We start from the raw sequence: 15,911 nt of genomic DNA, 5'->3' as shown, positions 1-15,911 counted from the left end.
GTATAGCAAATGCCCAGTGAATATCATCTGCCACCATGTGTAGTGCCAACAGTAAATTTCGGAGGCAGTGGTGTTAAGGTATGGTCATGTTTTTCATGGAGGGAGGCTTGCACCGCTTGTTATTTTGCACAGCTCTATCACAGCACAGGCCTACATTGGCATTTTAAGCACCCTCTTGCTTCCCACTGTTGAAGAGCAATTCGGAGATGGCGACTGCATCTTTCAACACGATCGAGCACCTGTTCATAATGCATGGCCTGTGGTGGAGTGATTACACAACAACAACATCCCTGTAATGGACTGGCCTGCATACAGTCCTGACCTGTATCCTACAGAACACCTTTGGGACGTTTGGTAATGCAGACTTTGTACCAGGCTTCGCCAACCAGCATCGATACTCTCCTCAGTGCAGCATTCCATGAAGAATGGGCTGCCATTCCCCAAAAAACCTTCCCGCACCTGATTGATAGTATGCTTGCGAAAATGGAACCTCTCATCAAGGCTAAGGCTGGGCCAACATCATATTGAATTCCAGCATTACCGATGAAGGGTGCCACGAACTTCTAAGTCATTTTCAGCCAGGGGTCCGGATACTTTTGATCACATAGTGTATAATAAAAATGTGTGTGTGTGTGGTGTGTGTGTGTGTTTTACACACTTTGTGAACCACTGGATCAATTTCAATCAGACTTGGTACACATATTTATACCTGTCAGGCAACTATCAGTGTCGGGGTAAGAACCACCTACCTATCGTAGTTCAGAAAATAAGATGTCATAAACACCGATATGCATGAAAAACTTCCATACCATGTGTGAAGTTTTAAACACATTTATTCTTTACTACTAAGATAATCTTACAGTTGAGTCAACTTAAGGAAATCCCTGACACGTGATGGTGCTTTTGACAGATTTCAACTGCGAAAAGCAAGTAACTGTAGATGAAAACAGTATCTGTCTATTGAGCTATGAAGAGATGTTGCCATGGAGACTGCACAAAATCGCAGTATAGATGTGTGAAACAGCTGCACCCTGTGTACAGAAACTGTCAGGGATACTGTACTTACACATTTGTACGTTGTGCATATTTCTTTGTACGACTGTTTCATAATTTGAGAGGTGTTTTTACAAGTACTAGCAAATGAAATGTTTTTGATATTACACTACAAACACAGTTTGGTTTTTGTTTTCATTTGTGATATAAAATTGGCAAAATGAATACCCAGGCAGTAAAGGATTTGACAGCTAGTCTAGTGAATAAAACACTATTGTTATTTCTCTCTTTACATGAACTGTGAACAAAAGTTCAATCTATGCACTTTTCAGAACGTCGTGTGATTCACCCATAGAGCTCAGCAGACATACAACAAATCTTTGGCTGTATTTAAAAGCAGATTCACGTTATAATCCATACGTATTGTAAAAGTGTGTGTACATATATATGTACGTATGTACCACATCTCCTCCTAAACCACTAGATTGATTTCAACCAAACTTGGTACACATATCACTTATTGTCTGGAAAGAACCACTGTGGGGTAAGAGCCACCTACCTCTCAAAGGAGTAAGAGCAGGGGTGAAAAAGAAGTGCAGCTCATGATATGCAAACAGCCAGACTATATTCGTCCAGTATCCGAGAATGCGAGCACTCAGTTGCTTGCAACAAACTTTACTCACAATTGAAGTATCTTCGAGACTTTTTCTCACCACAAAATGTTGAAAAGAATAAAGTTTATAGCTTACTACATTTTTAGTGTTCATGCAGCTAAACTGCCGCATCAGGCATGATTATTTAATTTATTACTTCTTTTCTACTAACTCTGTTTGCAACACATTTTGCTGATGGTTTCACAAATACCACTGAATGTACCTGCAAAATTATATCATTGCACAACACACAGTTCAGGAGATATGATGCCATTACCATTGAGGTGTGTAAATGCAAAACTGCAGGGCAAAATTTGCTAGAAATGCAGGTGACGTATGTGTACAAATATCTGTGAAATATTTTAAATGTATGTGACACACATATGCGGGCAAAGCTGAGGGCAAGAAGCCCCTCGTATACACTTGATTTGATTTCAGCTGAACTTGGTACACATATTACTTTCTATCTGGAAAGAAATGCTAAGGGAGTAGGAACCAGCAATCCTGCTGCAGTGGGGGTGAGAAGAGGGGAGGAGGGAGATGGCCAGGCAGACAGGGGGAAGGAGGAAGTCGACACGATAGTGAGAAGATGGAGATGGACAGAGAGAGGGAGAGGAGGAAATGGACAGATAAGGGGCGAAGAGGAAATGGACAGACACAGAGGAACGAGGAGAGGCAGAGATGGAAAGAAAAGATGAGGAGATGGAAAGAAAGAGGGGTATAGGTGCAGATGGACAGAGAGGGGGGAAGGAGATGGTCAGAGAGTGGGATGTGTGGAAGAGGTAGAAAGAGAGAGAGGGGGCAGGAGGAGATGGACAGATCGGGGGGGGGGGGGGGGGGGAGTATATGGAATAATATAAGATTAGAATAAGTACATACCCAGGTAACACTGCATACTCAGCTAGTATAAAAAAAAACACGTAAAACAATACGGTAATCATCTAATATTGCTTTAAAAAATTTAATGATGCTGACAGACACATTTCATCATAGACTGATATGGTAGCGCCCAGCTGTAGCTTCTTTGACAGTCAAGAGTGCTGAGTCTTCTGATTATTTAATTGTTTATGCCAAGGTTGCTGACACTGCGTGTATTCTTATCATAAACACAGAGCCACGGAAGGTATGAATAAAATGTCTTTAATAAGGTATATTTTCATTCCACAACTTATATCTGTCTTAAAAGTTGCATTAACAATAATGGAATTTTCTGGAAGGAACAGTATGTTTGCATTATTAGGCTGTAATTCTTCTATGGTGGTGTGGCCTTCATTCCAAAGACTACCATGATGCAGATGTCACCACTAATCTTTACTGAGCTAATTATTAGCAAATTAACATAACCTTGGTGTGTCCTCTCAACTGATTCCTTCTTTTAGTCAAGTTGTGCCATAAATTTTTGTTTTTACCAGTTTGATTCAGTACACATTCTTTAGTTACCCAGTCTACCCATATAATTTTTAGCATTCTTATGTAATGAGAGACATAGAAAAACACAGAGAAACCCATTTTGCCTCCAAACTGCTACTTATGCTACTTGATGTTTTTCCTGTAAAAGGTTATCTGCACCATTCCTTTTCCTGTTTGTGTTTTTCATCGAGGACAGTAGGGTCCACATGATATACCATCTCCTCGCTATCCCTATGTCCCAAGAAGACTTTGACCAGGAACTTAACACAGTAAAAACAGTAGCAACAAATAATGAATTTAACCCCAACATCATTGATAAAATTGTAGGTAAAATGATGAAGAAGCAAGCCAGGTTCCTACTGTCCCCAATGAAAAATACAGCCAAACTGGAAAAGAGAAGGTGCAGATTACCTTTTGTAGGGAAAACATCAAATAACGTAAGTATCATTTTGAAGGCAAAGGGTTTCTCTGTGTTTTTCTATGTCTCTCAGACAATAGGTAGTTGCTTGTTCAATGCAAAAGGCAAGCAGCCAGCCATCACAAAAAGTGAAGTTTATAAAATCACATACCATGACTGTCACTCTTGCTACATTGTGCAGACGGGGAGGTCAATCTGTATTAGGCTTAAAGGACACCACAAAAGCTGGAGATTGATTGAAGAAGCCTGAACAAGAACCACAAATACATAATCAATGTAAAAGTCCTACACACAGAGATGTTTACACCCCACACCTATTGTTAAATGAGCAAACCCAATTCAATTATTCATCTCTCTTAGATGAGATCACAACCCCAGGATAGAAACAGAACTTTGGACCCCAGTCCTTTGTAGTTAAAAAGTTCTTGGTTGATGCATAACTTTAGTCCTGTCGTGTTAGTGTAGTTGCTGAATTGTGTAATAATGTATGTCATTTGTTTAAAAATGGTATTGAAGTAATTTTGCATTAAACTATAGATTGATACTTTAAGAAGTTAAGATGATTATCTTTCCCTTGTCATCACGTTTATCTGCACATTATCATCTTTGGAAATCTGTAATCTACTTGAAAATGGGTTTATAACCCGAAACCTACGTTGTACAGTAACATTAATAATAAAATTGTGAAATAACACAAAAAACGGTGTTTGTTTAGCTAAGAAATTGATAAGTTTAGTCAAATGAGGAGTTTGTGCCATTCTGAGGATGAAGAATATCATAATCGGTTTGTTGTGCAGATTATAAACTCAAAAACTAATTCGTTCAAGTAACAAGGATGGCGTATCTTATGCTTAAATTCACTGTAACATATCTTTTTTAGCTGTGGTGGGTGGACATTAGCTGTCCACAAACTGTTATTACTGCTTACTCCTGTTTTTATGCCAGTAGAATGATGGTTCTGTTTCATGAAGTGGTTTGCAAATGTGATATACGTACATTTTTTTCCACTTTTCAGTGCTTTAAGTGTTCAGAGTATCTTCTTCTAAACTTTGTTTATCTTGCACACATGTGCTGAATCACAGTTTTGAAGATTGACGTATATCTGCACAACTTCAGCAAAACAGTTTCGAATACTTATGGAGGTGTGGTTCGAGTTCTATTGAAAAATCCGATGCATTAAAGGTGCAGTTCTGACTCAAGTAAAACTAGAAGTGACACTTTGATATTTGACACTTGGCAATTACATCATTCCAATAACTATGCCTCTACCATGTTCTGAAAAGTAAAGTTCCAAAGTTCTTGTGTGATACATTGGATGCCATTTATGATGCCGTAAATACTAATATAAAGCTAACATTTTCACTCTAGCACCCCAAAAATGGTTTCTTTCTTTCTCAAGTCCACTGGGAAAATGTTTAAAGTGCAGCGAAGTTTACATTACTCACCACTTTCTTTTCGAGACAGCCCTATACCTCATTTACCTGCATTTGGTGTCTTTTTAATAGCAAAGATTGCATTGCAGTATTTGTATACAAACACAAAGTGTCATGGTATCCATTTGGAAGTTAAAACCTAACCAACTTCATACATAGAACAGATTTAACCTAACCTCAACTCCACCAAAAACTGATGAATGAGATTACAAGCACCGTGACCAAACTGTCAGCCATTTTTATTATGCTACCTCAGGCAATGGCATCTGACGACCATTGTCGGTGCCACTGTGAATGCGGCCTAAACAGGGGTTGACTGAGTAACTTCCAATACCTCCCCCCATGCAGCAATCTGATCACCTGCAGCCCGTGACACTTCAAAGGACTGTGCTATATTGAGCACATCCATAAGCGATGGATTCTCGCATTGAAGTGCTTTTTCATGGATTTTCCTCTCTGGGTCAGACTAATAATAACATCACGTGCCACGTGATCTGTGTAGGATTCATGATGGCTACTAGTGACAAATTTACAGCAATGGCACAACCCATGCTATTCTGCAGGCCAGTCTTTGTAAGATTAGTTTGGGCATTTCTGACAATGATAAAACTCACACACACCCCAATGACATGCGTTCTGTCAGTAATAGGTTGAGAGAAGCTTGCACATTTCATCAAATGAAAAGATTGCTAGTTCTTGTAAAGGTGCAAGTTGGCCCAACAACTGATAAATGCATGGCAAAAGCCAGGAAATAAAGAAAGCACTACACAGGTATGCATCGCCCACGTCAAAAACCTTGAAATGATGGCATGACCATGTCCTGTAGGTGTCCCAAGCTTCAGCCAGTTCATCATATACCGGAAAGGGCTAAGTTGCACTGATAGGAGACTAACCTGCCATGAACACACAGATGCCACTTGATTTGGAGTGGTAACAAGAGCCTGCTTTTGATCCGTGAAACCTTGCTGCTGGGTAATAATTCATTGTAGTCTTTCTTACATCAAGATGTTTGTTGGGAGGCCTTACACTGACACCAACACATGGAGAAAACATATCCCTCACTCATTGCCAAGTTTGCTGTAGCAAGAACAAACATGATTTATGGAACATAGTACTTCATAGGGTAACACATGAGATACAATGAAGTACAGGTTTCGCGTAGAACTGTACACTTTGACTCGACAACAGTAATACAAATTACAAAATAGACCGAGCACTCGTTTGCGAGTGCTTAAATAATACTGTTTCTTTGGCGGATCGCCAGAGCACACCAGGGGGCTGACCCAGGTGGCATCTATAAGCGGGCATGTGAACGTTATGGACACACAATCTCTGAAATTGCACTTTTCCTGAATAAAGGTACATTACATGTTGCTTGGAAATTGGTTGAGCTACCATCTGATATGATTCCAATACAAAATGTATGGAGTATATAAAAAGAAGACAACTGGTGAGAAGCAAATTTTTAAAGCTGGTTTGGTTGCAAAGGGATGTAGTCAAGTAGAAGGCATAGACTGTAATGATATTCATAGTCCTGTTTCGACTTTCGAAATAATTCATGCATTGATAGCAGCCATTTTTGAGAAAAATTGGCATATTGATCAGTATGATGTGAAGAGTAGGTACATATGTGCGTAGCAAATGAAAGGAAAAAGGATATGTGCTCCAGCCAGAAAGTTTCATCAAGAGAGACAAAGTCTGATTTGTAAGTAAATTTGTAAGTAAATATATGGTCTGAAACAAAGTGCTGAAATGATCATTTAAATAACTCGTTACAAAAACTAGGATTTGTTCAAAATGGTATAGAGCTATGTGTATACAAATTAAGTGTAAAGGCAGGGAAAGTTAATCTGCCATTATATGTGGATGACATGCTTACATTTGCACTGGATGACATGCTTACATTTGCACAGAATGAAGAGATAAGTTAAAAGGTGAAAACTCTTCTAGAAAGTCACTTTGAAACCAAGCACATGGGCACGGTGTCACACATTGGGAGAGAAATTTGAGAACAGTGAATGTGTAACAATTAGTCTTTCTCTGAGGGAATATATCAATCAACTGCTTGACAGATTCAGACTTCAGAATGCTTAGGGATCGAGACCCCCAGTAGAAATGAAACTAAATTTCATTGAAGAGAAGTGTGACAATGAAGTTAAAAACCCTCCGTATTGTGAGCCTTTATCTTTCACAAGGCACATGACCAGACATAGCTTTCTCGTTGGCGAAGTTGTCATTATATTGTTCATAATTTAATGTGAACCATTGTAATCCAGCAAAACAAAAAGGATACTAAGAAATATGAAAGAAACAACACTCTACAAACTTACATATTATCCCACTGGTCAAATACTTGCAGCATTTGCTGATGCTGATTGTGCTACTTACAAAGATGATTGAAAAAGTATTACCAGGTACATGATAATTCTGGCAGAATCTCCTACCTATTGTAAGAGTATGAACAAACTGCAATTGCATAGAGCATAGTGCAAGTAGAATAGGTGCCGTGGCAGCCTGCACAGGAGAGATGGTATGGATGAGAGAGTTACTGAAGAGCCTTGACTGAAAGAACTGATTGGAGTCAAGCAGCATTTCGATAATCAAGCCACAGTTATACACCCCAAGAACCATACAGATAAATCAGGAAAAGAACATAAAAAAATTGTCATGAAATGCCATTTAATCAGGGAGACTGACATTCAGTACATTTCAATGAATAAAAATCAAGCTGACCTTTTAACAAAGCCACTGAATCAGAATATTCGTGAATGTCATTGTAAGAATATTTTATGTTTTAAATATGTAAAATAAGGGAAAGGCAATCTTTCATCTATAATGGATCAATGCGTGGAAATCAGAGACACTTACGATTAAGTTTTTACAGTTTCTAACCTAAAATTCAACAGAAAGGGCATATGAGTAGTGAGACCGGACAGTTCAGATTATTGGGCATTCAGATAGACAGTAAGCTGTCGTGGCCAGCCCATGTTCAGGATCTTGTTTAAAGACTAAGTGCTGCTTTATTTACCATTAGAACAGTATCTGAAATAAGGGATAGTTCAACAGGAAAAGTAGTGTACTTAGCTCATTTTTATTTACTAATGACATATTTTTCGGGGTAACTCTTCTGATTCAAAGAGAGTATTTTTGGCTCATAAATGGGTGGTTCGAGCAATGCATGGTGTAAGTTTATGAATCTCTTGTCGACTCCTGTTCAGTAGTCTGGGAATTCTGACTGGCTTCTCAATACATATTTTCTTTAATGTCATTTGTTGCCAACAATATCAGCTTATTCCCAAGATTTAGCAGCCTTCACTCAGTTAATATCAGGCAGAAATCCAATCTGCATTTGGAATGCACCTACTTGCTTTTTTGAAGGAAGGCGTGCATTATTGTGCTGCATCCATTTTCAATAAGCTGCCACAAGAATTCAAAAATCTTTATCAGTAATCTACGCACTTTCATGTCTAAACTGAAGAGTTCTCTGATGGCTCACTCCTTCTATTCTGTTCAGTAACTCTGGAAAAAGTTAAAAAATCAAGCTAATTTCTGTGTTGAACCAATTATTGAAAGCAGTTGCCTGAGTTGATGGAGGTGCAGACGGAGTAGGGAAGGCTGGAAGGAGGGGGTAGTGGGAAAGAGCAGGTCTTTGGACAGATGATTCCATCATTCAACAAAACAAAAAGAGTACAGAGGGTAGAGCAGAAACAGGTGCTGGATACTGAAAGGAGGAGAAAGGGGGGGGGGGGGGGGGAGACGACGATGAAAAGGGAGAAAGGTAGGGAGAGGGGTTGGAGGGGGGGGGAGAGAGAGGGGGGGGAGAATTAGTCTTGCCGAGGACATGGGAATGTGTTTACTTCTGCTTGCCGTGGCCATGGGAATGTTTACTTCTGCTAGAAAAAGAGCTAATGCTTGAAAGCTAGTGTAAATGCCGTTTCCTGTTATGTGTTAATGTGCTCCAGGCATTGATTGCTGAATGCCGTTTCCTGTTATGCGTTACTGTGCTCCATGTATTGATCATTGTAAGCGTGTGGCTGCCTTTCCGTTATTTTCTTCTTTGTCTGTTTTACATCTGAAATGATGTACGTGGCTAATTTTAGATATCATTTAGAGGAAAGAAGTGTTTAAAGTTAAAAAAGTGGATGAGAGATCTTTACGTATTCTATATTTGTGACATGACTGGATTATCTTTGATGTTTAAAAAAATAAAATTTTGTTTTGTTAAGAAGATGTTTTGTTTTCTTTGCTTTGATGGTGTATGCAGTTTTTTTCCCCTCTCTCAGTACATATTAATGTGGGTAGTGTGGCTGCTTTGCTGTACTCCAGTAAAGGTCTTACTGAGACCTTCAGCATACTGGGCATGGGAATCCATCCCTTCAGATATGATGTCCACAGATGGCCGAACTATATAGGAGGGGTTTTCGGTTTGGAAGGTATGATACCTGTCAAAATGCAGGAGCTGTTGATGGTTAGTGAGCTTGATATGGACAGAAGTACTGATCGAGCCATCAGAGAAGGGGAGGTCAACAACTAGAAAGGTAGCACATTGGACTGAAGAGAACCAGATGAAGAAAAGGGGGGGTAAGGTGTTCAGGCTGTGGGGAATGAAGATGTCTTGGCCATAGATCCAGGTCACAAAGATCTCATCAGTGAACCAGACAAGGGGTTTGAGCTTGGAAGACTGGAAAGGTTTCTTCTCCATGGCCCATATACAAGTTGACATATGAGCATGCCGTATGGGTGTCGTGCCTGTGCCACAGATTTGTTCGTATATTTTCCTATCAAAGGAGAAGTAGTTATGCATGAGGATGTAATTGGTGAGATATATTCAGTATTTCGTGTGTTATCCAAGAATTTCTACAAGGTATTTTCTTCTTGCATATTAGACCCTATTGCTGTCGTCGCTATTTCATCTCTTAAAGCTACACAATGGCCTTCTATACATTTATATTCTTGTTCTTTGTCCCTTTGAAAGAAACATGAAATCTGTAAGTCATCAGTTCATCATTGTATGATCTTTGCTTTGAAAAGAAAAGGAAAAAAATTTTGTAATCCGTAATGCCAACATTTCTGCATATATATCTCATAATTTGTTATCTTCATCTGTTACAGAGCCTCCACCACCTATGGCTGCAAGATCTCTTATAATGGTTGCTAAGTGCCTTCAAAATCTTGCTAATCTCATTGAATTTGGAGGGAAGGAACCCTACATGGAAGTTGTCAACCCCTTTATCCTCAAAAACAAAGAGCGCATGGTTGTTTTCCTGGATCAGCTGTCTGTAAGTCTGCTTGAAGGTTTAAATTTACGTTCATAACTAATTATTAGGAGCTTTGTATACTTGACCATTTGCACCACTTTGGGCAAATATTTGAGAAATAGAATTCATTTGTATATTTACATAAATGATTAACATGTCATTGGAGTTAAAATTTAATTGTTGTTATAAATTGTCATTTCAGAATTTGCCAGAAAAGCCTGAACCTGAGGAGGCAAGGATTAAAGGTGATCCAGCTCGAGATTTAGGCACACTTCACCACATATGTGTCTCACATCTAAAGGAACTACAAGCCCTTAGCAAAAGCCAGGTAACATCTTGTTTCAGATGGCAATAGAAATCTGCTCCTTGGTCATAGATCGATTCAAGAATTACAGCATGAACTTCCTCATCGTTGGAAAATATCTTTCCTCCAAAATTGTATTTCACTTTGTTGAAAAGTTTGCCTGGAAGTTGTCATCTGTGTTCAATGTCAATAACCGTTATTCCCAATCACTATCACCTGCACCTGTGCGGCTTTGGTCAAATTGTTGGCACCATTTCACTATGGCTCTACATGACATTGCATTTGGTTCACATGCTGCCAGAATTTCATGGTGAATCCATGTGCAATTGAGATGTTTTGCCCACAGGAATCGTACTTCCAGCGTACTTATACTTCGGAGTTCCAGTTTCTCTCCCACACTGTGGGGCACCTGTTATCTATGCCACAGCAGAACCATATGTCTGCAGAAAATGTATTCTCTTCTGACAATGCTCTTGGTGTGCAGAGATCTTAGCAGGGAACATTCAATATATATGCACTACATTGCCTTCTGCTGTGAAGCATTCCTGATACATGTTGTTGGAAATAGGTTAATTGTGGCTGCTACACTGCCAGTGTTTTTCCTACAGCACTCCCCTACATATGTGTTTAGGATCATTTGAACAATTTTACTTGTAATGTAGATTCATCTATTTGGTCTTTCATGTGCTTTGTCTGTTCGTGTACACAGGTATTTCCAGGCTTCCTTCCATTCATCTGGGAGGACACTTGTCCATGCAGAAATCAATCTGGGTGCTGCAGGACCACAAAATTTGTCCTAGTTACAACTGCTACCCTGCAGCCACTTAATTTCACTGTCACTGTATATTTTTGTGGTACTGTAGAAGAAACATTATCACGTGTTCCCTCGTCTGTTTTCTTTAACATACCTTCATATCCCTCACTTCTCTTGTCATATTTTCCAATTTACTACATTCATAAGTGAATAATTCAGCTTTCCTTCCATCCTTTGACATTCATATCTACATTTATGTTTCATTTTATTTCTTGTATTTCTTGCTCCATTCCTATACAACTGACAGTACTCTTCCACCTGTATTGTAAACTATTGCCATTCCTGTCACAGAACTAGCTTCCACAGGGGAACATAGTTTTACTTCATTTCTTTATTATGTTTAACCATTACCAGATATTTAATATGAGTTATGTTATTCCTCCATCTCATGGCTCAGGTTTTTTGCATCCTAATTTTTCAATTTAGTAGGGCAACTTTTAGTGGTATATGATTAGCCTCATAGTCAGTATATTTTGCTTCACTTTCGACTATATGGTATCGTTTCATGAGATTATTCTGGTACCTACTTCTCTGTTTCTCCACATTTACTTTGCACTATGAGTCCTTACTTTGCAATATGAGTCCTTTCATTATTTTATGTCTCCTTTCTGCCTTCTAGGCTCTCTTCCTTGCTACAACCTTTTAGCAGGTCTCTTACCCTTGTAATAATCTCTGTGTTTTCAGCCACATCTCAGCAGATTACAGTTTATCACATGTTTTATCAAACCACCTATTCATAACTCTCCCCCCCCCCCCCCCCCTCCCCTCCCTTCTTAGGTTGATCTTCTTTCCAAGGTTTGACCACTTTCCTGTGATTTCCATTCTGTTTCTGAATGTTATTTTGTCCTGAGAGTAATGGACGAGTACCATGTTTCATTTTATGGCACACTTGTAATATGGAATTTTTCTCCTTTAATGTGAGATATCTTGGAGTATTATGGTATAAACCTCACCTTCGAAAATAGCAAAAAAACCTGTTGATTATCTTCATCAGGTTACCTTCATATCTTCTCTTTAAGGTTTGTGGTGATTCAAGTGCTGTTGTTCTTGAAGCTGGTAGTTTACAGAAGCTGTGTGATATTGTATATACTGTGCACTCTTTTTTCTCTGCTTTAAAACTGAGGAACATATTATTCCTTTTTACATCACTTACTTCTGATTACAGTACTTGTAATGTTTATGAATAATTAGCATTGTGTGTTTAAACTGAATGGGAAGTCATTAACATGTGAGGAGTGTACCCACGATGGAATGTAGTGAAAGTCCAGTAATGCACAGAGGTGTCAAAACTCGTGGGATTGAAATACACAAGAATCGAGAGTTTTTATTCACCATTGATCATTTAATAATGAAATAGGCTTCAACATTGTTGTATAATACATTCAGGTATATAGTAAGAAAATAAGCTGATATCATTTAACTGTAGTATACATATTGAACACCACAATAATAGTATATGCTACAGGAAGATTTCTAAGAGCTAGTGTCAATGATGTAGCATGGTACAAACACTGTGCAATAATAACTGGATAGAGTGTACATGACAAAATTATGAAAAAAACTTAGGAGCACAATCATACAGAACATAAACATACCATATAATGATACAATACACTGTAGGAAAGTTCGTTACATGCTAATATCGTCCTCAGGCATCTCAAAGAATTCTTTAATATGATAAAATGGGCCATCTGATAGCCAGCTGTACACTTAATTCTAAAAATTTTGAGATCCATAGAGCAAACATAGATGGATACTTTGTAGAAAATTTTGAGTAGGTTCACTTTGTGAGGATTTTCATTTCTTGCTAACCTGTGCCTTGGTGTATGTAAATTAGCCTTAGCACTGGTGTTGTGTTAATGAGATTCTCCCTAGCAGCAAATTCTAAAATATTATTTTTAACACAGAGCACAGACACATTATATGTAGGCTTTTTTTTTTAAATAATCTTGATGTGAGGGGAGTGTCCCCCCTACAATGAGCCGACATGACATATGTGACTGGAATAGTCCAAAGTATGTCACCCTAAGATAATCCAACCTCACTAAATCCCTTACCTTCAAAATGAGGTTATATATTTTTTTTTTCACGTATGTAATTGATATGTTCTTCCCAGTGGAGTCTGGAGTCAGTGTAAATACCTAAAAGTTTTACTGACTTATTTTCTATATCATTAGACACTCTCATTAGGAGTTGTTGGCTTTTATCAGGATTACAAGGGGAGTTTATAGCTATAAACCACTACAAGGCTGTATCCTAATTATACTGTTCAGATCTGAGATTCTCTGATGTGTGGTAAGTAGTGTTGTATCATCTGCATAGCATATGACAGAATGAGCTGTTGGGCAAATAATTGATTGCTGCAATGAAGAAGAGTCCAAGAATAGATCCTTGTGGAACACTGTGCTGATTTCCATTAAGGAGGAATTTATGTTTCTGACTGAGATAGACTACTTTCTGTTGCTTAAATAAGAATACATCATAGTTAATTTACTTCCACTGACCAATAAAACTCCAGATTCTTTATTAGTATGTCAACAGGAATGCAATCAGGTGCTCAGGCCACATAATAGCAGTGATACCACAATTTTCTCTTCAATAGCTGTTAGAGTTTGATCCACAGTTTCGACAACAGCTGCTGTGTGTTCCTCCCCTGCAAAAAGCAACTGATTCTTACATGTTGTTGTTGTTGTTGTGTGGTCTTCAGTCCAGAGGACTGGTTTGATGCAGCTCTCCATGCTACTCTATCCTGTGCGAGGGTTCTTCATCTCCCAGTACCTACTGCAACCTACATCCTTCTGAATCTGTTCAGTGTATTCGTCTCTTGGTCTTCCTCTACAATTTTTACCCTCCATGCTGCCCTCCAATGCTAAATTGGGTGATCCCTTGATGCCTCAGATATGCCCTACCATACGATCCCTTCTTCTAGTCAAGTTGTGCCATAAATTTCTCTTCTCCCCAATTCTATTCAATACCTCCTCATTAGTTATGTGATCTACCCATCTTAATCTTCAGCATTCTTCTGTAGCATCACATTTCGAAAGCTTCTATTCTCTTCTTGTCCAAACTATTTACCGTCATGTTTCCACTTCCATACATGGCTACACACCATACAAATACTTTCAGAAATGACTTCCCGACCTTAAATCTATACTCGATGTTAACAAATTTCTCTTCTTCAGAAATGTTTTCCTCACCTTGCCATTGCCAGTCTACATTTTATATCTTCTCTACTTCGACCATCATCAGTTATTTTTGCTCCCCAAATAGCAAAACTCATTTACTACTTTAAGTGGTCTCATTTCCTAATCTAATTCCAGCAGCATCACCTGATTTAATTCGACTGAATCCCATTATCCTCGTTTTGCTTTTGTTGATGTTCATCTTATATCCTCCTTTCAAGAAACTGTCCATTCCGTGCAGCTGCTCCTTCCAGGTCCTTTGCTGTCTCTGACAGAACTACAATGTCATTGGCGAACCTCAAAGTTTTTATTTCTTCTCCATGGATTTTAATTCCTACTCCGAATTTTTCTTTTGTTTCCTTTACTGCTTGCTCAATATACAGATTGAAAACGTAGGTTTGCCTTTCCTTAATCTATTTTCTAAGATAAGTCGTAGGGTCAGTATTGTCTCACATGTTCCAACATTGGGAATAGGCTACAACCCTGTCTCACTCCCTTCCCAACCACTGTTTCCCCTTTCATGTCCCTCGACTCTTATAACTGCTATCTGGTTTCTGTACAAATTGTAGATAGCCTTTTGCTCCCTGTATTTTACCCCCCGCCACCTACAGAATTTGAAAGAGAGTATTCTAGTTAACATTATCAAAAGCTTTCTCTAAGTTTACAAATGCTAGAAACGTAGGTTTGCCTTTCCTTAATCTATTTTCTAAGATAAGTCGTAGGGTCAGTATTGTCTCACATGTTCCAACATTTCTATGGAATCCAAACTGATCTTCCCCGAGGTCGGCTTCTACCAGTTTTTCCATTCGTCTGTAAAGAATTCACATTAGTATTTTTGCAGCCATGGGTTATTAAACTATAGTTCGGTAATTTTCACATCTGTCTACACTGGCTTTCTTTGTTATTGGAATTATTATATGCTTCTTGAAGTCTGAGGGTATTTCGCCTGTTCATACATGTTGCTCACTAGATGGTAGAGTAATGTTAGGCGTGGCTCTCCCAAGGCTGTCAGTAGTTCCAATGAAATGTTGTCTACTCCCGGGGCCTTGTTTCGACTTAGGTCTTTCAAGTGCTCTGTCAAACTCTTCACGCAGTATCATATCTCCCATTTCATCTTCATCTACATTATCTTCCATTTCTATAATATTGTCCTCAAGAACATCGCCCTTGTATATACCCTCTGTATACTCCTTCCACCTTTCTGCTTTCCCTTGTTTTCTTAGAACTGGGTTTCCATCTGAACTCTTGATATTCATGCAAGTGGTTCTCTTTCTCCAAAGGTCTCTTTAATTTTCCTGTAGGCAGTATCTATCTCCCCATAGCGATATATGCATCTACGTCCTTAATTTGTCCTCTAGCCATCCCTGCTTACCCATTTTGCACTTCCTGTCAATCTCATTTTTGAGACGTTTGTATTCCTTTTTGCCTGCTTCATCTACTGCATTT

The 15,911-nt window shown here is 38.7% G+C and overlaps 1 protein-coding gene across 2 annotated transcripts in view; it reads left to right on the top strand.

The window, feature by feature from the left end:
* The window catches only part of LOC124709125 (ras GTPase-activating protein 1), a 157,863-nt gene that overhangs the window by 134,058 nt on the left and 7,894 nt on the right, over positions 1-15,911 (top strand). Inside the window, exons 16-17 of one of the 2 annotated variants that reach the window (XM_047240784.1) lie at positions 10,020-10,186; positions 10,368-10,493. In XM_047240784.1, the coding sequence (XP_047096740.1) occupies positions 10,020-10,186; positions 10,368-10,493 (293 nt within the window). Of the gene's footprint in view, positions 1-10,019; positions 10,187-10,367; positions 10,494-15,911 lie in introns of those variants that run through there. The other variant, XR_007005390.1, reaches the window with a different exon arrangement.

Source organism: Schistocerca piceifrons, chromosome 7, assembly GCF_021461385.2.
Source record: "Schistocerca piceifrons isolate TAMUIC-IGC-003096 chromosome 7, iqSchPice1.1, whole genome shotgun sequence".
Lineage (NCBI taxonomy): Eukaryota > Metazoa > Arthropoda > Insecta > Orthoptera > Acrididae > Schistocerca > Schistocerca piceifrons.
Note: the sequence above shows the minus strand (reverse complement) of the source record. Positions and strands in the feature narration are given on the sequence as shown.